The 23,007-nt window shown below is 49.8% G+C and overlaps 1 protein-coding gene across 5 annotated transcripts in view; it reads right to left on the bottom strand.

Annotated features, from left to right (window-relative positions):
* C14H10orf143 (chromosome 14 C10orf143 homolog) overlaps positions 1-22,427 on the bottom strand; it is a 44,345-nt gene extending 21,918 nt beyond the window's left edge. For 3 of the 5 annotated variants that reach the window (XM_047702190.1, XM_047702189.1, XM_047702192.1), the window contains exon 1: positions 20,937-22,427. In XM_047702190.1, coding sequence (XP_047558146.1) covers positions 21,303-22,151 — 849 coding nt within the window. In that variant the 5' untranslated portion in view covers positions 22,152-22,427 and the 3' untranslated portion in view covers positions 20,937-21,302. Of the gene's footprint in view, positions 1-19,501; positions 20,223-20,936 lie in introns of all 5 variants that reach the window. The other 2 variants (XM_047702191.1, XM_047702193.1) reach the window with 2 other exon arrangements.
* Positions 22,428-23,007: the final 580 nt, after the last annotated feature.

Below are 23,007 nucleotides of genomic sequence, written 5' to 3' on the forward strand. Positions count from 1 at the left end.
CTTCTGCCTGGGCCGGAGGTGCCAGACACCTGCTGGGGCGGAAGCGGGAGTCCGGCGGAGCCTCCGGTCCCCAAGACCACCAGTCTGAGCATCTGCCAGTTGATGTCGGAACACTGCGGCCAGCGATTTCCGGATTTTCACATTTACCTCAGAGAATCCTGGATCACTTCCCCACAGATTGACACCCCGGAATCCTAAGGAAGACCAAGACTCCTAACATTCAGCCAAGTTCCCCAGTTCTTTAATTTGCATTAGAAACACAGCTTTCGGCTTTAACAATGGGGAGGAGTCAAGATGGTGGAGAAGTAGCGGCTGAGATGGCATCAGGTCGCAGGAGATCAGATACATAGTTATCAAACCATTCGGAACACCTACAAATCCAACAGGACATCGAAGAGGAGGAGAGCAGCAATTCTAGAAACAGAAAATCGACCACTTTCTGAAAGGGAGGACCAGCGGAGAAGTGAATCCAAAGCGACGGAAGATAGACCGGGTGGGGAGGGGCCGGCTCCCGGCAAGCGGCGGAGCAACGGAGCACAAAATCAGGACTTTTAAAAGTCCGCTCCACGAAGGGACGTCACTCCAGAGGCTAAACCGGGGTGAAGCCCACGCGGGGACAGCATGGCCTCAGGTCCTGTGGGGTCACAGAAGGATGGGGGATATCTGAGTGCCACAGAGCTCGCAGGTATTAGAGCGGGGAAGCCGGCTACAGAGACGGAGCCGAGGAGTGAGCTCTCAGCTCGGGCTTACCTTGAACTCTGATCCGTGGCACAGTCAGGCCACTGCTCTTTGAGCAGGGACCCCACAAGTGGTGGATCCGGGGACACCCCCATGCAAGAGCAGCAGGGATCTGCTGGGTTTGGAGACTCCAGACGGGGCTGTGTGCCAGAGACAGAGACACAGGTCACAGGCTGGGGGAGCTCAGAGCACGGCCAGAGGCCAGGGAGACAGGATTGACTGAGCGCTTTTCTCCAAGGGTGCACTGAGGAGCAGGGCCCTGAGCTTTCTGCTCCTCCAGGCCGGAGACTGGGAGGCCGCCATTTTCATTCCCGTCCTCCGGAACTCTACAGAGAGCGTTCAGGGAAGAAAAGCTCTGAGAGCGAACCCCAGCGGATTACTTAGCCCAGCCCAGGGCAAGTGCGGTGCAATTCCCCTTCAGGCAAAGACACTTGAGAATCACTACAACAGGCCAGAAGATCAGCAAGAACATCCAGCCAAGACCAAACTCACTGATCAAGAAGAGCAGAATTCAAGAGGAGGGGAAAGCAAAGCATGGAATTCATGGCTTTCTCCCCACGAGTCCCTCATCTTGCAAAGTTAATTAAATTTTTTGAATTTTTTTCTTATTCTAATTGTTTAAACTTTTCCTCTTTCCTCTTTTAACATTTTTTAACTAGTTTATCTTAACAATACCTTTCATTAAAAAAAATCTTTTTGAAACTTCATTATTATAGTCCTATTTTATCCTTCATTGTATCTAACTTTATTTTTTGTATTCACATAGGGTTTTTGCTTCTTTAAAAAATGTGGGATACAACTTCTTCTAATAGATCAAATATACCCTAAATCTAGCACAGGGCTTTATTCTAGTCTCCAGCCTGAGCAAATTCTCTCCACTTTTCTTTTTCTTTCTTTTCCCAACCAACTCATCAACTCCTTTTTTAGAATTTTTTTTAAATTTTTCATCTTTATAGTCACATTCCATCCCTTCATTGTGTTTACCCTTATTATGTGTATGTGTATCTATATCTATATATACAAAAGTTTTTCTTTCTTTAAAATTTTCGGAGGTGGTTTCTTCTAAGAGACCAAAATACTCCCAAAATTAAGTGGGTGGCTCTGTTCTACTCACCAGTCTAATATATATATTTTCTTATTTTTTTCTTTTTCTTAATTTTTTTTTTCTGAACTTCTTTTTACCCCCTTCCTTCCCCCCACGATTTGGGGTCTCTTCTGATTTGGTTAACACACATTTTCCTGGGGTCTTTGCCACCCTTTTAGTATTTTATTCTCTCCTTTATTCTTACCTGGATAAAATGACAAGGCAGAAAAACTCACCACAAAGAAGAGAACAAGAGGCAGTATACTGAAGGCTAGGGACCTAATCAATATGGACATTGGTAATATGTCCAATCTAGAGTTCAGAATGATGATTCTCAAGGTGCTAGCTAGGCTCGAAAAAGGCATAGAAGTTATTAGAGAAACCATGTCCGGAGAAATAAAAGCCCTTTCTGGAGAAATAAAAGAACTAAAATCTAACCACGCTGAAATCAAAAAAGCTATTAATGAAGTACAATAAAAAAATGGAGGCTCTTACTGCTAGGATAAATGAGGCAGAAGAGAAAATGAAGCTGAGCAAAAGAGAGACAAACAACTACTGGACCATGAGGGGAGAATTCGAGAGATAAGTGATACCATAAGATGAAATAATATTAGAATAATTGGGATTCCAGAAGAAAAAGAAGAAACAGAGAAGGGAACAGAAGGTGTATTGGAGAGAATTTCCCTAATATGGCAAAGGGAACAAGCATCAAAATCCAGGAGGTGCAGAGAAACCCCCTCAAAATCAATAAGAATAGGTCCACACCCCGTCATCTAATAGTAAAATTTACAAGTCTTAGTGACAAAGAGAAAATCCTGAAAGCAGGCCAGGACGAGACGTCTATAACATACAATGGTAGAAATATTAGATTGGCAGCAGACGTATCCACAGAGACCTGGCAGGCCAGAAAGGACTGGCATGATATATTCAGAGCACTAAACGAGAAAAACATGCAGCCAAGAATACTATATCCAGCTAGATTATCATTGAAAATAGAAGGAGAGATAAAAAGCTTCCAGGACAAACAAAAACTAAAAGAATTTGCAAACACCAAAACCAGCCCTACAGGAAATATTGAAAAGGGTCCTCTAAGCAAAAGAGAGAGCCTAAAAGTAGTAGACCAGAAAGGGACAGAGACAATATACACTAGTAGTCACCTTACAGGCAATACAATGGCACTAAATTCATATCTCTCAATAGTTACCCTGAATGTAAATGGGCTAAATGCCCCAATCAAAAGACACAGGGTATCAGAATGGATAAAAAAACAAAACCCATCAATACGCTGTCTACAAGAAACTCATTTTAGACCCAAAGACTCCTCCAGATTTAAAGTGAGTGGGTGGGGGCACCTGGGTGGCTCAGTGGGTTAAGCCCCTCCCTTCAGCTCAGGTCATGATCTCAGGGTCCTGGTATGAAGCCCCACATCGGGCTTGCTGCACAGCAGGGAGCCTGCAGCCCCATCTCTCTCTCCCTCTGCCTGCCTCTCTGCCTACTTGTGATCCCTCTCTGTCAAATAAATAAATAAAATCTTTTAAAAAATAAAAAATAAAAAAATGAAGTGAGGGGGTGGAAAACACTTTACCATGCCAATGGACATCAAAAGAAAGCTGGGGTGGCAATCCTTATATCAGATCAATTAGATTTTAAGCCAAAGACTATAATAAGAGATGAGGAAGGACACTGTATCATACTCAAATGGTCTGTCCAACAAGAAGATCTAACAATTTTAAATATCTATGCCCCTAACATGGGAGCAGCCAACTACATAAACCAATTAATAACAAAATCAAAGAAACACATCAACAATAATACAATAATAGTAGGGGACTTTAACACTCCCCTCACTGAAATGGACAGAATATCCAAGCAAAAGATCAACAAGGAAATAAAGGCCTTAAATACACACTGGACCAGGTGGATATCACAGATGTATTCAGAACATTCCACCCCAAAGCAAAAGAATACACATTTTTCTCTAGTGCACATGGAACATTCTCCAGAATAGATCACATCCTGGGTCACAAATCAGATCTCAACTGGTACCAAAAGATTAGGATCATTCCTTGCATATTTTCAGACCAAAATGCTCTGAAGTTAGAACTTAATGACAAGAGAAAATTTGGAAAGAACCCAAATACATGGAGGCTAAAGAGCATCCCACTAAAGAATGAATGGGCCAACCAGGAAATTAAAGAAGAATTTTTAAAAATTCATGGAAACAAATGATAATGAAAACACAACGGTTCAAAATCTGTGGGACACAGCAAAGGTGTCCTGAGAGGAAAATATATACCAATACAAGCCTTTCTCGCGAAACAAGAAAGGTCTCAAAATACACAACCTAATCCTACACCTAAAGAAGCTGAAGAAAGAACAACAAAGAAACCCTAAACCCAGCAGGAGAAGAGAAATAACAAAGATCAGAGCAGAAATCAATGAAATAGAAACCAAAAAAAAAAAAAAAAAAAAAAAAAACCCAATAGAACAAATCAACAAAACTAGGAGCTGGTTCTTTGAAAGAATTAATAAGATTGATAAACCCCTGGCCAAACTTATCAAAAAGAAAAGAGAAAGAACCAAAATAAATAAGATCATGAATGAAAGAGGAGAGATCACACCAACACCAAAGAAGTACAAACAATTATAAGAACATATTATGAGCAACTATACGCCACCAATTTGACAATCCAGGAGAAATGGATACATTCCTAGAGACATATAAACTACCACAACTGAACCAGGAAGAAATAGAAAACCTGAACAGACCCATAACCAGTAAGGAGATTGAAACAGTCATCAAAAACCTCCCAACAAACAAGAGCCCAGGGCCAGACAGCTTCCCAGGGGAATTCTACCAAACATTTAAAGAAGAACTAATTCCTATTCTCCTGAAACTGTTCCAAAAAATAGAAATGGAAGAAAAACTTCCAAACTCATTTTATGAGGCCAGCATTACCTTGATTCCAAAACCAGACAAAGATCCCATCAAGAAAAAGAATTACAGACCAATATCCTGGATGAACACAGATGCAAAAATTCTCACCAAGTACTAAGCCAATAGGATCCAACAGTACTTTAAAAGGATTATTCACCGCGACCACGTGGGATTTATCCCAGGACTGCAAGGTTGGTTCAACATCCGCAAATCAATCAATGTGACACAATACATTAATGAAGAAAACAACAGGGTGCCTGGGTGGTTTAATTGGTTGGGTGACTGCCTTCAGCTCAGGTCATGATCCTGGAGTCCCAGGATCAAGTCCCACATTGGGCTCCCAGCTCCATGGGGAGTCTGCTTCTCTCTCTGACCTTCTCCCCTCTCATGCTCTCTCTCACTCTCTCTCTCTCTCTCCAAAAAAAAAAAAAAAAAGAACAAGAACCATATGATACTCTCAATAGATGCTAAAAAAGCATTTGACAAAGTACAGAATCCTTTCCTGATCAAAACTCTTCAAAGTGTAGGGATAGAGGGTACATACCTCAATATCATCAAAACCATCTATGAAAAACCCACCGTGAATATCATTCTCAATGGAGAAAAACTGAGAGCTTTTCCGCTAAGGTCAAAAACATGGCAGGGATGTCCATTATCACCACTGCTATTCAACATAGTACTAGAAGTCCTAGCCTCAGCAATCAGACAACAAAAAGAAATTAAAGGCATCCAAATTGGCAAAGAAGAAGTCAAACTCTCACTCTTTGCAGATGACATGATATTTTATGTGGAAAACCCAAAAGACTCCACTCCACTTGTACAGGAATTCAGTAAAGTGTCAGGATATAAAATCAATGCACAGAAATCCGTTGCATTTCTCTACACCAACAGCAAGACAGAAGAAAAAGAAATTAAGGAGTCAATCCCATTTATAATTGCACCCAAACCCATAAAATACCTAGGAATAAACCTAACCAAAGAGGCAAAGAATATGTATGCAGAAAACTATAAAGTACTCATGAAAGAAACTGAGGAAGACACAAGAAATTTAAAAATGTTCCATGCTCATGGATTGGAAGAACAAATATTGTGCAAATGTCTATGCTACCTAAAGCAATCTACACATTTAATGCAATCCCTATCAAAATCCCATCAATTTTTTTCCAAAGAAATAGAACAAACAATCCTAAAATTTATATGGAACCAGAAAAGACCTTGAATATTGAATAAGAGAAATACTGAAAAAGAAAGCCAAAGTTGGTGGCATCACAATTCCGGACTTCAAGCTCTATTACAAAGCTGTCATCATCAAGACAGCATGGTACTGGCACAAAAACAGACACATAGATCAATGGAACAGAATAGAGAGCCCAGAAATGGACCCTCAACTCTATGGTCAACTCATCTTCGACAAAGCAGGAAAGAATGTCCAGTGTAAAAAAGACAGTCTCATATGATCTCCCTGATATGAGGAAGTTGAGAGGCAACACGGGGCTTGGGGGGTAGGAAAAGAATAAATGAAACAAGATGGGATCCGGAAGGAGACAAAAAGTAAGACACTCTATCTCACAAAACAAACTGAGGGTGCTGGGGGGAGGGCGGTCGGGAGAGGGTGGTTGGGTTATGGACATTGGGGAAGGGATGTGCTACGGTGAGTGCTGTGAAGTGTGCACACCTGGCAATTCACAGACCTGTACCCCTGGGGCTAATACATTATACGTTAATTAAAAAATTTAAAAAAAAAAAAAAGAAATACAGCTTTCAGGGCTCCAAACTTAAAATTAATCACGGACTTCTGTAAATGCTAAGAGATGTATCACTGACTGGAGTTATTTTCAGAGATGGAATTTTCCCTTCTTGTCAAGTTTCTTGGAAGTTTCTCACTTCCCTTCCTTGTCTCGTGTTAATTTTGTTTTCGACATCTTTGGCAAGAAAATAAAATAAATTATTCACAAGAGAAAAAAAAAGTAAGGGGGTGAGAACACCTGCCCCGTCTGTTTATCCGGACAAAGGAAAGACAGGAAGGAAACGCCAGGAACTAAAGATGCTGCTTTCCCACGGATGGTGGATGGGAAAAGGTAAGAAGGAAGGGGGATGACAGGTATACAGCGGGGGCAGACACTTGGTGCAAATTCTTCCAAAGCTCTAGTCTCAGAACTGCAGTAACACTTCACATACCCTAAAAGAAGTACCAAATTGAAATCACCCAGGACGTCAGACCCAAATGGAACACAAATTATAACAAATGAAACTATTCTACAAACAGATAAACAGAGCCACACTGAAATGCAGAACTAGCCTCAGTAATTCTGGAAAATACTATTTTCACTAGAAACTCTTAAGTCTAAGGACAAAAAAGAGCTGTATGCAAATACTGACTCTAGTTAACAAATCTGGTTCTCAGAGATTAGCAATTTTGAAACGATTTTACTGGTAAACTAGGACTGAATAAATAAGTAAATGCACTGTGAATAAAGAGAGCCAGGTTTCTCTCTGTTGAAGAGACAAGTTATAAGTAAGGGAAGGGAGGAGGCTGATGGTGGGGCACCTGGGAGGCTCAGTCGGCTGAGCTTCCAAGTCCTGATTTTGGCTCAGGTCATGATCTCAGGGTCGTGAGATCAAGCCCCACATCGGACTCTGTGTTGGGTGTGGAGTGTGCTTAAGATTCTCTCTCTCCCTCTCCTCCTCCTCCTAAATAAATCCTTAAAAAAAAAAAAAGAAAGAAAGAAAAGAAAAGAAAAAGAACCCAGGGATGCTGGATCCGGACTGAAGTCAGCATGAATGCAGTTCTCAGTACGTATCCAGACAACGGCGGAGGAACACAGCTGTGTGGATATGCACATGATATGAAGCACAGGTACGAGTACTTACACACTAGGATACGCACCCACACCAATACGTACATTTTCTAGCTGTGTCTGCTGTGACTGGTGGCATCCTACTGGTAGCAAGACTATACCTAGCACGTAGACAGTGCTTTCTAACTACCATCTCCTGTTAAAGGAATCTAGGTTCCATGGAGAGGGGCTGGATCAGGTCTCGAACAGGCAAAGCATGAGATGAGCCTGAGACACTTTGTGTCACCCCAAATAAGTTTTTTGAAAAAGCATGAGACCACGTCAAAAAGACGAAGGCACGCCATCCTGAAGGAGTTCCCACAGCCAAAGCCAGAACAACTTAGGCAATAAAATAAGTAATGAGAGCACTGGATCATAATGTAGAGAATAAAATAAATACCTGTGAGTCTAACCAGGACATCAACAAACGAAAACATCACGGGGGAAGAGATCCTGTTCTCCTTTTCAGCGGAATTCTAATTAACAAGTGGAAAGGAATGAGGAAAACACAAAACCACCATTAAGTAAATGCCACAGTGAATGTTATTTCAAACAAGATTTACCAGGAGATGCTAAAAATCACTGAGCAAAAGTTTAAGGAGAGACAGGATATTGGCACAGCCTCAAAGCATCTCCTCCAAGGTTTTCATTAATTACAAAGAGAAAGATGGTGACTTCACAGTGGTTGAAATCACCTTCGTGGAGGGACAAGGTCGACGTCAGCAGTAAGGACAGGCACTGCCAATCCCTGATCTGAAGCACTGAGAAGGAGGAGCGTCACCTCTGCGGTCCTCACGCCAAACGCGTGGCCTTCATTAGTCACAGGAAACGTGAGACAACCCAGACCGCGTGACGCTCCACAAAAGAACTGACCACCGTCCATTAAAAGTGTCAAGGTCATGAGCACTGGTTAGTGCCACAGATTGGAGGAGACCGAGAAGCACAAGAACCACATGCAGCGTGGACCCTGGACTCAATCTGGTTAGAGAAGGGCCGTTACGGGAAAACAGGGGAGATAGGAGAGGGTCCAGCGTCGTCGCAGCCCCTCACCGGGGCTGATCTCACAGCACGCTCAGTGCACTAACGTTATGTAGGTCGTTTCGCTGACAGTATACCTGAATTCTCCCCATCATATTCGGGGGGACCCTTTCTGTAAATCTGAAGCTACTTTGAAATAAAGTTCTTAAAATCAAAGGAAAAAAAAAATCTCTCATAGCCCTGGTGGTATGTAGACCACACTTGCAGAAATACTGATTTCAGCCAAACTGCTTTCCCATGATCTCAACCCACTGATTCCAATTCTTCCCTCTTGAGCAACACAAAATAAACAGTCTCTCAAAGCAGGAGATAAACATCCTTCCAGATGTTTGCAGACGCTGCTCAGGTACTCGTGAGGTTTCCTCTCTCCAACCAACCATTCCTGTGGCCTTCGCTCTCCCACACCTGAGATGTTTTCCAGACTCGTCCTATCCAAGACACCCCGCTCTAGAGTTTCTGAACTGTCAATACCCCTCTTAAAATAAACCATAAAAGACACTTGCAAAGCTCAGTGGCCCCCACCGCGGAGAGCAGCATGACTGCCCTCCATGGCTCCACCAGTGCGTGTACGAGGAAGAAACCCACCTACTGGAACAAGCGCAGTGGCCACATGGCGTGGCTTGTCTGAGAGAGGTGGGCATCCTCCACTGCCCCGGCGTCTTCTCCGCGTGAAGCAGCTGCCCCAGCCCTGGTGCTCTCTGAGGGTTCTTCTTTACATGGAAGGGCTCCCTAATTTGACATCTGTGTGGTCTTCTGGTCTATCGGAGTACGTCCAGTCCTTCTTGTCCCGAATGCTGCAGTAATCCTACTAACCATCCCCAAGATGTTTGCAAAGAACGCAGCCCTCCGCACCCTGGCCAAGGCAGATAAGAACACCCTGGGAGACCGAGGACGTGGGTCTCCGGTTACTCGGGACATAATCCTCAGACTGTCAGCACAAGTACAATGGGTGAAACTGGTCTACTCCCGCAAGCTGGGCTGACAGAGAAAGTGGAAATATAAAATAAGCCCACATCACTGTATACACAGGCTTCACGCTCCCCGTCCATAACACCGCAGCAGGCTGACAGCGGTGTCGTTCCCCTGCTCTTTTCTGAGTAACACCAGACTGGCCAGAAAGGAAAGCAAAGAGGCATGGGTGGGAGACTCGGAGCTAGAACCCATACTTTCTGGATGACCCCTCAAACGCTGGAAGTGCATTCGGAACCATTTCTGTGCTGCGTCAAGTGACACCTGCGCGTTAAGTCAGCAGACTTGTGCTCATCCGTGGCGACAAGCTGACACTCTTTAAGTAGGTCAGGCAGTTGGGGAATTGGGTCCCCACACCCAGTGGCGGGTGAAAGGGGGAGTCATGCTGGTACGTAGGTGGTGGGTAAGAGCTGGGCTCCTCTAGGGGATGTGGGGGTTACCTGCTTGGGGGCTCCTGACCAGCTGAGTGCATTAAATTATTCCTGTTTTCTGCTATTTACGGCGGATTACAGAGAGCTGACCGCATGCGCTATTGACCTGACACTTACGTGGCAAATTGTGCAGTTATTATGGATTGGCCCAGACCAGAGGAAAATGAAGCCTGCGGGGACATTTAACTGTAGGATTGTGTTGCACGGTTCCTTTTACTCCCTCCTGCAGAGGCTATGTCAGCCTTCATAAAGGCAAACAAAGATTTACCACCCAACTACGAAGACACTTGCGCCGTATAAACAAAATTAAAATCCCGAGTATACACAAAGACCCCGTTACTTAACAATAATTGAATATCAATCGAATAGCAACCTCACCAGAGAACACTGGAAACAGAAGCACGGTTGGCTATGAGAAGACACTTGATAAGACACATAAATTAAAATATAAAGTATGTATCGTGCTGCCTCAATGACGGAACAGAAACCCTGGCAGGGTCGAAAAAACGAGGTGCCCCAGTGAGGAGGCAGGGGCCCACGGACTCTCTCCTTTACCAGAAGTGCCGAGGCCCAGCTGGATGAGCAGGGCGCAGGGAAGGGAGGAGGGTCACGGCCCCACAATTCGACAGAAGTGTAGAAACCAGACTGGGGACGTCTTCACAACGCACCTGGCACACACTGCGAGCCAGAAGAGGGGGCACAAGCCCACGGAGCGCAGCCCTGGGCCACCTCTGGAAACCTGTTCCTCCGCCCTATGCCCCAGAGGGATGTGGAGGAAAAAAAGATGCCAACTTCCTGAAATGTCAATAAAAAAGCACCCTGTATTCTCCCCAATCTGCACAGCAAGAAAATGGATTACTTCTTAAAAAATTAAACACTCTGAATTAAGCATTTTTAATGCATGCGCTCGTACACAAGCTAAGCATACACAGAATACGGGTGTAAAATCACTAGAACTCAGAATGCAGTTCAGGGTGAGTCTCTCCACACACACACATCTAATCTTTCATTCTGTACACACTGTGGGCATCTCTATGACTAATCGCCTTTTTTTTTCTTTTCAGCGTAACAGAATTCATGGTTTATGCACCACACCCAGTGCTCCATGCAGTCCGTGCCCTCCACAATACCCACCACCTGGCTCCCCCAACCTCCCACCCCCACCCCTTCAAAACCCTCAGGTTGTTTTTCAGAGTCCATAGTCTGGTCTTTTTTCTAAAGACCATTTGCACTAGCAATGTGTACCGCTGGTTAATTGAGTCCTAGTTACCAGAAACAGTGGCAAAGTGAGGCTGCATAGTTCAGTAGAGAAGTGCACTTTTGCTGGAGGAGCAGGTGTGGGCATCCACCAGCCCCGAATACAGAATCATTAATGCCGGGACAGCAAGATTAATAAGGCCTGCAGACCATCAGAGAGAAAACAGCTCCACCAGGCCCAGAGTCTCCTTCAGTAACATTGTGGTGTGGTGTGGTGTGCCCTCTTGGGAGGCCCGCTTTCTTGGGAGGTTGAGGGTGGTGACACCTGACACAGAGTCCACTACGGAGGCCAGAAGCTAGGGTTCCTCCTCTCCACTCCACACTCTCAGGGCATGCTGAAACTTTAACCACATGGATCTTACATCTTGATGCCGTGCTTTATTTGGCTGTGACCACTTCTGGAAGATGTGTCAGCCTACCGTACGTGGGCTTCCCAGCCCATACCCCTACCCCGTCTGGCTGGGACACGGGGAGGTTTAGGGAAGAGAAGCAGTCTAAGACCATAGTCAAAAGCAGGAGTGACAACTTAATTCCCAGTGGTCTAGTGACCTAGAGGAAGACAACGGGGGGGGGGGGGAGCCATGCTCATACTTCCAATTAAAGTAAAAAATGTGAATGAACTTACTAGACCTACAGAGGATCAAGTGCAGGCTCGCGAGATTTACGAAGTCCACTGTAAACTGCAGTCACTCTCCTGATTAAAGTGAAGGATCTTAGGAATCCAGGTATACAAATTTACCCACCGCAGCTGGGACTCACAAAGGTCACGCACAGTTATAAAAACTACAGTTTAGGGACACTTCCACATTGGTTACTTCATTGGGTCCTCTTACAACCTCATGACATAGGAAGGGTAAGAAACTTTATTTCTGTTTTGTAGATGAGAAAAATGAAATCCAAAAACCTGAACTAACTTGTGTGGAGTCTGGTGATCTGAAAGGACAGAGCTGGGGCGTCAGTGGCTTTCAGTCTAACCAGGGAGATAAGACTGAAAAATAAAACCAAAGAAACACTAAAAACCAAACCATGTATGAAAAAGATTTGAAAAGTTAATATAAACTTAGAAAGAGCTACAATAATCAAAACAGTGTGTTACTGGCATAGGGATAAACATACAGATCAACAGAACAGTACAGAGAACCCAGAAATAAACCAGTGCATTTACGGTGAACCGACCTTTGACAAAAGCACCAAGACAACCGTCTTCATCAGAAACGGTGTGGGCACGGCTCAAGCTCCGTGTGCAAAAGGAGAAACTTAGGGGCCTACCTGCACACCACACACAAACACTCACACAAAGGGATCAGAGAGCTAAACGTAAGTGCGAAAAGCATAAACATTTTAGAGGGGACATAGGACAAGATCTCTGTGAACTCAGGTAAAGAATTCTAAGATATGACTAGAAAAACATGACCTAAAAAGAACCAAGTTAATAGACAGGACTTCATCAATAGCCAGAACTTTGCGGGCACTGAAAGGCAGCATTAAGAAAGTAAAAAGGCAAGTCACATTCTTGGAGAAAATGTTCACACCTCATCTGTACGTTAAAAGACAAGCATCCAGAATATAAAGACAAGTCTTCCAATTCAACGAGATAACATAATTTCTTTTTTTTTCTTTTTTTTTTAAGATTTTATTTATTTATTTAACACAGAGAGAGAGAGATCACAAGCAGGCACAGAGGCAGGCCGAGAGAGAGGGGGAAGCAGGCTTCCCGCCAAACAGAAAGCCCGATGCGGGGCTCGGTCCCAGGACCCCGAGACCATGACCTGAGCCGAAGGCAGCGGCTTAACCCACTGAGCCACCCAGGCGCCCCAAGATGACATAATTTCTACCCGAGTAAAGGATTTGATAGTGAGTTCCCCAAGAAAGATATGCAAAAGGCCCGAAAGTGCGTGAAAAAACATTTGACATCACTTGTCATTAGAAAACGGCCGATGGTCCCGGACGGTACCGTCAGAAAGGGCGGGTACGCAGCGCTGGCACGGGTGTGGGGGACTGGAAGCCTCGTCCCACGCTGCTGGGAACCTAAACGGTGCAGACGCTCCGGGAAACACTTGGGCCACTCCTCCAAGTGCTAAGCCCCGGTTACCACGCGACCAGCCTCTCCACAGCTAAGAAACCGCCCAAGAGAACGAGACCCGCGCGCGCAAACACTTGCGTGCGATGTCCGCGGCGGCGGCCCGTCAAGCCTCAGCCGCCGGCGGCGCAAACGCCCACCACGCGAGGCGCCGGTGAAACGGGGAAGAGCCGCACGGGAGCTTCGTTCGCCAACGGAAAGGGAGGAGGCACGGACGCGTGGCCACAGGGTGGACGTCAAAAACGCGACCAGACCCAGTGGAAGGAGCCAGTCGGGACAGAGCTAAGCGCGCTTCCGTGTCCCACCGGCCTGACACAGACGGACCCACACGCACGCAAGGTCGGTCGCGGCTGCTAAGGGCTAGGGAGGGTGGAAGAGAGTGGCTGCCCCCCCGGAACCCGGTTTCCTTCTGGTCATGAAACGGTTCTTTGTCTGGATCCTGAGGATATTCTTAGAGCTCTGTAAATATATTAAGGCCACTGACCTGTGCACTTTAAAATCGTGAACTTTATGGCACGCAAACTGCAAACAAAGCTGTTCTTAAATATGCGCAGAAGTTCTGAATAATTCACGGAGAAAGTTACCGCGATGAGAAGGCCCAGGAAAAGCGGTCCGCGAGCAGGTCACTCGGGAAGCGCAGACCAGACTCAGACAGACACCAACCGCCCGCCGGGGATGCGGACTCACCGACGCCCTCTCCAGGCCGCCGGCGGGACGAGGCGAACGGGACTCACCGGCGCCCTCTCCAGGCCGCCGGCGGGACGAGGCGAAACACGGACTCACCGACGCCCTCTCCAGGCCGCCGGCGGGACGAGGCAAAACACGGACTCACCGACGCCCTCTCCAGGCCGCCGGCGGGACGAGGCGAAACACGGACTCACCGGCGCCCTCTCCAGGCCGCCGGCGGGACGAGGCGAACGGGACTCACCGGCGCCCTCTCCAGGCTGCCAGCGGGACGAGGCGAAACACGGACTCACCAACGCCCTCTCCAGGCCGCCGGCGGGACGAGGCGAACGGGACTCACCGGCGCCCTCTCCAGGCCGCCAGCGGGACGAGGCGAAACACGGACTCACCGACGCCCTCTCCAGGCCGCCGGCGGGACACGGCGGCTCGGGCAGCACAGGCCAGCGACCCCAGCTCCGCGGCTGGGGAGGACACCGGGAGCCACAGCCGCCCGCACCTGCTCTGAATGCAGCACTGCGCACGGCAGCCCCACCGCAACCAGACGAGGTCTGAGGAGTGACACACGGGGAAAGAGGTCAGGGCAGGTTCGCAAGGAGGAGGGCCAGCGGCGAGGAGGCCCGGGCTGCGGGGGACGGCCGGGAGCTCCCCGTCACGGAGCCGTGCGGGGAAGGCGGACCCAGGGACATGAACACGTGGCCGCGACTCGGCCCCACGGGGCGACGCGAGGTTCTCCATCAGGGCCGAGACCCAGCACCGCCCTTCAGCAGGGACCCCCACGCGGGCCAGATGGGTCATGGCCTCCCGTCGCTCCGGTGACCGCCGCGGGAGAAACGCGGGCTGAGCCGCAGCCCGGACGGCGACAACGGGGCGCGCTGTGAGCGCCGGCCCGCGGGGTCCCGTCCGCCCCCCCCCCCCCCCCCCCCCGGCCAAGCGCAGAGCGGTCCCTGAGAGCAGCAGGGGCAGCGCGCGCCAGCGAGACCCTTCGCTCCCTCAGCGACTCGCGCCCGCGTCAGTCAGCCGGGGCACGCCCGCTGGACACCGCTCCGCGCCAGCCCCGCACACCCCGCACACCGACGCGAGCGACGGGAGGCCGCGACCCGTCCGGCCCGCGTGGGGGGTCCCTGCTGAAGGGCGTCACCCCGGTGGGGCCGAGTCGCGGCCACGCGTTCGTGTGCCTGGGTCCGCCTTCCCCGCACGGCTCCGCGACGGCCGCCGCCTCACTCCGGCGCTTCCGGGCCGCGCAGGAGGAAACCTGCGGCGACGGTCGCGGCCACGAGCAGGCGGAGCGCGCGGGAGACGGCAGCGCGGCGGGAAGCCGGGCGGGCGGCGCGCGCAGAGCCGGCGGCGGGAGCGGCCCGCGGGGCCCGAGCTCACAGGCCGGCGGGGGGACCGCGGAGCTCGGGCCCGAGCCGGGGCCGCACAGACCCGGCGGGAGAGCGACCCAGGAAGCACCGCGAAGGCGGCGTGGCGGCCGCCGTGGGGGCCTGGCAGCGGGGAGCGACACCCGCGCGGGGGACCAGCGGACCGACCCCGACCTTCCCGGGGCAGACCCCGCAGGGCTCCGCGAGGGCCGCGAGGGCCGCTAACGCCGCCGACGTGGCTCCGCGGTTCTGCTGACGAGGCCCCGCTACGTTCACTGCGCGGTTTTTCAAGCATTAGCAAAGGCAGGTCTGAAGTTATAAACAGAGCAGGGACGACACGAGATTTCCTCAGCCCTCGGCTTCAGAGGCAACTATTCCTAATACCAAGAACTGGTGAAAATGGTAGATTGGAACTTTATAATACATTTATTCATATCAAAATCTCCCCAGTGGCATCAAAAATATTCAGTAAAGCCTCAGGATACAAAATAAACAGAAATCTGTTGCACTTCTGTACACTAATAAGGAAGTAGCAGAAAGAGAAATTAATCCCATTTATAACTGCACCAAAAATAATAAAACACCTAGGAATAAACCGGACCAAAGAGGTCAAAGACCTGTACTCTGAAAACTATAAAACTGATGAAATAACACAAACAAGGGGCACCTGGGGGGCTCAGTGGATTAAGCGGCTGCCTTGGCTCGAGTCATGATCTCAGGGTCCTGGGATGAAGTCCCACTTAGGGCTCCTTGCTCAGTGGGGAGCCTGCTTCTCCCTCTGCCTCCTGCTTCCCCGGTCCGTGCTCGCGCTCTCTCTCTCTCTCTCTCTGACAAATAGATAAATAAAATCTTTTTTTTTTTTAAGTACATTTTTAAAAAAAGAAGGAGGGGCGCCTGGGTGGCTCAGTGGGTTAAAGCCTCTGCCTTCAGCTGGGGTCATGATCCCAGGGTCCTGGGATCCAGCCCCACAACGGGCTCTCTGCTCAGCAAGGAGCCTGCTTCCTCCTCTCTCTCTGCCTGCCTCTCTGCCTACTTGTGATCTGTCAAATAAATAAATAAAATCTAAAAAAAAAAAAAAAAAGAAGAAGAAGGAAAGAAAGAAAGAAAGAAATTAAAGACACAAACCAATGGAAAGATATTCTATGCTCATGAACTGGAAGAACCAATACTGTTAAAATGTCCGTACTACCCAAAACAATCTACAAATTTAATGCAATCCTTACCAAAATACTAAGAACATTTTTTTACATAACTAAAACAATTAATATTAAAATTTGTAGGAAACCAAAAAAGACCCAAATAGCCAAAACAATATCAAGAAAGAAGAACAAAGCTGAAGCTACCACAACCCCAGATTTTAAGATATCCTACAAAGCTGTAGGAATCAAAACAGCATGAAACTGGCACAAAAACAGACACAGACATCAATGGAACAGACTAGAGAACCCAAAAATACAACCACAATTATATGGTCCATTAATCTATGACAAAGGAGGCAAGCATATGCAATGGGGCAAAGAGAGCCTCTTCAACAAATGGTGTTGGGAAAACTGGACAGCTACATGCAAAACCATGAAACTGGACCACTTTCTGACATCATATACAAAAATAAATTCAGAATGGATTAAAGACCTGAGCATGAGACCTGAAACCATAAAAAACCTAGAAGAAAACACAGGCAGCAACCTTTTGGACATCTAGTAAGAAGCTGCTGTCTCCTGAGGCAAGGGTCGCAAAAGCAAACAACCAATAAAACAAAAGGTAACCTAGTGAATGAGAGAAGATATTTGCAAATGATATATACAATAAATGGTTAATTTCCAAAATATATAAAGAACTCCTACAACGCAACATCAAAAAACCCAAATAATCCAATTAAATGGGCAGGACGTGAATAGACGTTTTTCGAAAGAAGACATACAAATGGCCAACAGACACATGAAAAGATGCTCAACATCACTAATCACCACAGAAATGCAAATCACAACTAAACGAGCTATCACCACAGAAATGCAAATCACAACTACAATGAGCTATCACCTTACACCTGTCAGGATGGTTAAAATAAAAAACACAAGAAATAACCAGTGCTGGTGAGGATATGGGAAAAAAGGAACCCTCGTCCACCACTGGTGGGAATGCAAACTGGTGTGGCCACTGCGGACAGCAGTATGGAGGTTCCTCAAAAAATTAAAACCAGAATCAGTATATGATCCAGTAATCCCATGACTGGGTATTTACCCAAAGAAAATGAAAACACTAATGCAAAAGATACATGCACCCCTATGTTCACAGCAGCAGCATCAACAAAAGCCCAGATATGAAAGCAGCCCAAGTGTCCATCCAGAGATGAATGGATAAAGAAGATGTCGTATATACACACAACGGAACATCACCTAGCCGCAAAAAAGGACGAGGTCTTGCCATCTGCAACACGGACTGGCCTAGAAGATACGATGTGAAGTGACATAAGTCAGCTGGCAAAACACAAACACCATATGCTTTTGCATATATGGAATTTAAGAAACAGAACAAAGAACAAACCAAAAGAGACCAAAAAAACCTTCTTAAATAAAGAGAACAAACTGGTGGTTGTCACAGAGGCGGCGGGTGGGAGGTCGGGTAAAATAAAGGGGATTAGGGGGACACCCACTGTGATGAGCACTGAGTAATGTACAGAATTGTTGAATAATTACACTGTATATCTGAAACTAATATAACACTGTACATACATTACACTTCGACTAAAAAAAGTACATACCAAAAAAAATACTAAGGTAAAAATGTTTTTCAAAAGAAAAAACAAGTGTTAAACAAAAAAACCTGTCAATAGCCAATTAATTAATGCATCCTGATATGTTATTTCCACAGGATACTGACAAAGAAAGGAAATTACAATAGAGAAGTGGCCACTTCTCCCTAGGAATCAAAAGCTGGAAAATGGATCTTGGATCAACCCAGAGGAAACCGGAAAAGATACCAATTCAATTGTGAGCTGAGACATTCTGGGTGCTTCTCTCCCAGAGAACTGGCTTTTTATAGAGGTCATGTGGAAGGAGTGTCTTCCCGGACGGTACAGGCTGAGCATTCACGACTCGGAGGTGTTCTGGGCATGTACTTTCCTTCTGGAACAGGTAGTGCGGTGACTGTGCCGTGGGTCGGGGGCCTGAACGAGCCGCACACCTGATGCCCCCAGGTCTCAGGGTCAATCTAACCAAGAATTTCCCTTTTCTTTCTGCAGAGCCTAGAATACTGCTTGCTATACAACAGGTGCTCAAAACGTCTCTACCTAACAGAAATGATAAGCCCTACTGATACTTAACTGCTCTACATGTGACCTCATAAGGCACCCTTCCCACAGTCAGGACACTCGATGGATGCGCGGAGGTGGCAGCCTCTGGCTCTGACAACTGCTTGTGAAGCTGTCACAGAGATGCGTCCTGGCAGCTGCGGTTTCTAAAACTCCACTGGTGGTCATAATGCACAGGGTGTAGAGCCACTAATCTGCGAACAGAGCTAGGAAATGCACTTCGCACAGAACCAAATTCTGGAAGGGGGCGTGTGTGTGTGTGTGAGAGAGAGAGAGAGGGAACAGAAAACGCAGAACAAGGACTTGGATACTTTATTGAACTCCATCTGGATTATTAGATCAAAGACCAAGGCACACGACAATACAAACAAGGACTTTATCGCATTAAGAGGCCATACACACCCTGGCAGTCAGACACTGAGCTCACTACTCGGGGGCAACGGTAGGGGCTACTGCAGCCTCAAGCTGGGCACTTTGTTTCAGCACCGAAATCTGAAAGACCATTCAAGGTTTCACCTCTAAGCCTTTCTTCCTTTCCAATCAATAAGGACTTTGTTGCGAAACCCCACACGGGAGGCTACAGAGCCCCGTAGCTAAGAGGACAGGCTCTGGAGGCAGACAGTGGGGTCTAAGCCCTACTTCCCTACAAGCTGTGTATCCCCGAGCTGATTAACCTCCCTGCACCTCAGCTTCCTCCCTTGTAATCTGGGAACAGCAATAGGGTATTGCGAACTTCAGAGAAGCCCCTGGTACCCACTCAATGAGCAGAAGTACCTGTAACCTCTGTTAAATGTCCCAAAGACGGAAAATGCAGCCTGTCCCAAGCGCAGCTCCTTTTCTCCTGCAGATCCACACCAATCTTCTCTCAGTAATAGCACCACTGCCCACCCAGGTGCTCCAGTCACAGACCTGGGAGCCAGCCCATTCACTGTCTCACTGTCATCTCCGTCCAAGCCTGTCACCTCTCGGAATCCAGACACTCCCTGCCTTCACTCTGACCACCAGCCCCTTCATTCTCCCCAGAGGTCCCAGAATAAGCTCTTAAAATGTCAGTATGATCATGTCACTTTACTATTTACTTCCAGCATATGGAATGTGAGCAGTCGTGATGACCCAGCGCTGACCTCACGTAAGAGGACAACACTGGGGAGTGCAGGAACCAGGAGGAATCTGGGTCCCTGGGTGTCTCTGATCTGGGCAGCACCAGTCCCAGCCCTGTATTGAAGGTCCCCAATCCACCCAACCCTCCGCCTTGTCGGAGCGAATGTGGTTTGAAGCCTCCCTTGCAGAAGCTGAACCTGTGCCCTGGTAACATGGACCCTGGAAGTGCGGTGCTTCTGTGACAGGGCGTAGGTGACACTGGCCTCATGGTCAGGCAGTGGGGGTGAGGACGCCTGTGCAGGGAAGGAGACTAGCCACTCCTGTTACGCTGTGCAAAACATCTGAGGAAACAGTGCTTGCATTACTCGGGCGCCAGACTCCAGGCTGATGGAGCCTGCAGGTGCAGAGGACACAGAATTCAGATGCGGGGCTGCCGGCGACTCCCGGGTGCTCTCAGCCAGGAGCCCCCGAGTCAAGGAGGTGCGGTGAGAGCCAGCCAACCCGCAAGCGGACATGGAAGTCAGAGCCCAGCTCCGGCCCCACGGGACCTCCTCCAGCTCCCGAAAAGGCTAAGGAATACTGTCTCCCATCCTGCTTCCCTTCCAGACTCCCGCAGGCCTGGTCAAGCTGGTCCAGCTCCCGCCGGACCTTGATCGGGGCCCGCCACGAGCCACCTCGCCTCACCCCGTTCCCTCCGCTCGAAGCACTCCACCCAGGCGTGTCCTCCACCCCCCGGCCCTACCCGCCCAGCCCAGCGCCTGCACGCGGGGACGCGACTCAGGAGCAGCAGCGCGCACACCCCGAGCTGGCGCGCGGGTCAGGACACTGCGAAGGACACTGGGTCCCGTCCTACCCACAGCCCCTAACAAGCCCCTCGCGGTCCCGCATCTCCGCGCAGGCGCGGCCGAGAGGCCCGGAGGCGGGGCAGCGCCGCGGCACCGCCCCTGACCCCGCCCCTCGGCCCTGGCCTCACCCAGCCCGCCAGGAGGGCGCGGGCGCGACCCCGGTCAGGCAGCCTCGGGAAAGCCCCCGGGAAGCTGCAAGGCCCAAAGGGGCACGCCCAGGGACTCCGCCCTTCCGGCCCTCACGCCCAGGCCTCGGGGCTCACCGCGTCCCCCGGAACCTGAAGCTCCTCCGCCCTCCGCCGTCGCCACCGGCCCAGCACCAGCGTGTCCATCCAGCCCCACGCCAGAGTCCGCTGGCCTCTCATCCCACCCGGCGCCGGCCGCCGGCCCACACCGCTGTGTCCACGCCTCCTTCCCCCCACGTGTCCCCGGGGAGCCAATGAGCGATGGGGGGCGAGGCGAAACCCGGCGGGTCCGGCCCCGCGGTGCCTGCGGGCCAGCGCAGCGGAGACCAGCGTCTTCTGGGCAAAAGGGCGCTTCTGTCCCAGGTCACCATTTCTCGAGGGCCGGCCTGTCACCTCTCCGACCACTTCGAAGAACCCACTCTTTAGCGTCCCGCCACGCCTGGTCTACAGGCGGCGAATCGGCCGGCGGAGCGCCCGCCTCCTCGCTCTCGTGATTGGTCGCTCAGCGCCGTCGGCAGCCATCTTTCTGCGGCTGGTGGCTGATGGATGGCGCAGCGAGCCAATCCGCTTGGGCGAGGGCGCGGGTCTCTGGGAGCTGTAGTCCCGGGGAGCTGACCTCACTTCCGGGCGGCTGCGTCCGTGGGGCTGCCACCGGGCCTCCGGCGGGTGCGACCGCGCGGGGCTTTCTCGGCCGGCTGCAGGGCTGTGCAGGGGGGCAGGGGAGGCCTCGCCGCCCGCCGCGGCGCTCTCGTCCTCCGGGAGCCTGGCCCGGAGCCGGCAGCCCCCGCGCAGAGCGCGCCGCCTGACCCTCCTGTCAACCAACACCTGCGCGAGCCGAGCCTCCGGCAGTGGCCGGCGGCGGCGGCGGATCACCGGGCTGCGGCCAGCGGGGAGGAAGGCTGGTCTGCGGAGGGCGGGGCCCCGGGACGGCGCGGTGGCCAGGCCCCGGGTGCGTGGGCGCCGCGTCCTCTCCTGCCCGAGCCTCAGCTCCGGGAGCCGCCGCAGCCGTCGCGCCAGCGTGAGGACGGCCGGCGGGAAAGGGGGCGGCCCCGCGGCGGCCGGTCGCTCGCAGCTTCCGAACCCACCCGCGGCCAAGCGCCTCCAGGCCGCGGACCTCGGCGGTGCTTCTGCCGTTTGAGTCCCCGAGCGAACCGCCCTGCCGCCGGCGAAGGCTCGGCCCGGCCCTGGGACCCGAGCGAGACCCGCCCGGGCTCCTCGCTGCAGGTCCTGGGCGAGCGCGCCGGCTCGTCTGCCTCCGCTCGCTCCCTGTGGACGGGAGGTGAAGCGGGGCATCCTGAGGGCGAGGGGAGACACCGAGTACTTGGCACAACGACACAAACGGGATGCTCAGAAAACGGTGCGTCGCCACCGCTAGTCCCGCAGCGACGCGGCCGCTGCCAGCCGACGGCCCCGTATCGGAACCGGGGCTCTCCCCGCGCGAGGCCGGCCCCGAGACCTCGCGGACCGCGGCGACCGCGGTTCACACACTGTGTCTGAAAGTCGTGAAGACTCGATGTGAAAGTTCTCACCCGAAAAAAGATTAACCATGAGAGGTGACACGTGATAACCGACCCTATTACTGTAATCATTTTGCAATATAAATATATGTCAAATCATTACGGTTCTACAATGTTCTATGCCAGTCGTGGCGCAATAAACTTGGGAGGAGGGACTTTGGGGCCAGATGTGTTTTTGGAATTCAGGATCTCTAGGATTTTTTTTTTAAGGGCAGTATATATATGGTGTGAAACACCTTCAGCAGGGCCTGGGATAACACCCTATAATCAAGCACAATATTTCTGTGGCAAAATGTGTGAATGTTCAGAAATATTCACCCTAACTGGGACAGCTTTAGTCTTGTATCAGTTTACCTGAGTTTGCTCAAAATGTAGGAAGAACTCACTTGTAGGACTGTTCGCATTTCAGAATTGAAAATAAGGTGCTATCGTGATCCTGTATGACTCCCTCTACCTTAAAAGCTTTTTTTTTTTCTTGGTGTTGCAGTTCAGATGAAATGATCTGCTGTGTCGTCTGGTTTCAGTATCACTGGTCTTTGTACTTGGGATTGCTCTTCCAGATGCTGAGTCAACCGTTGGGTCATGAAGGTCATGTAGCTTAGCCTACAAGCTAGTGACAGACCCTCTCCTTG

This window comes from Lutra lutra, chromosome 14, assembly GCF_902655055.1.
Source record: "Lutra lutra chromosome 14, mLutLut1.2, whole genome shotgun sequence".
Classification (NCBI taxonomy): domain Eukaryota; kingdom Metazoa; phylum Chordata; class Mammalia; order Carnivora; family Mustelidae; genus Lutra; species Lutra lutra.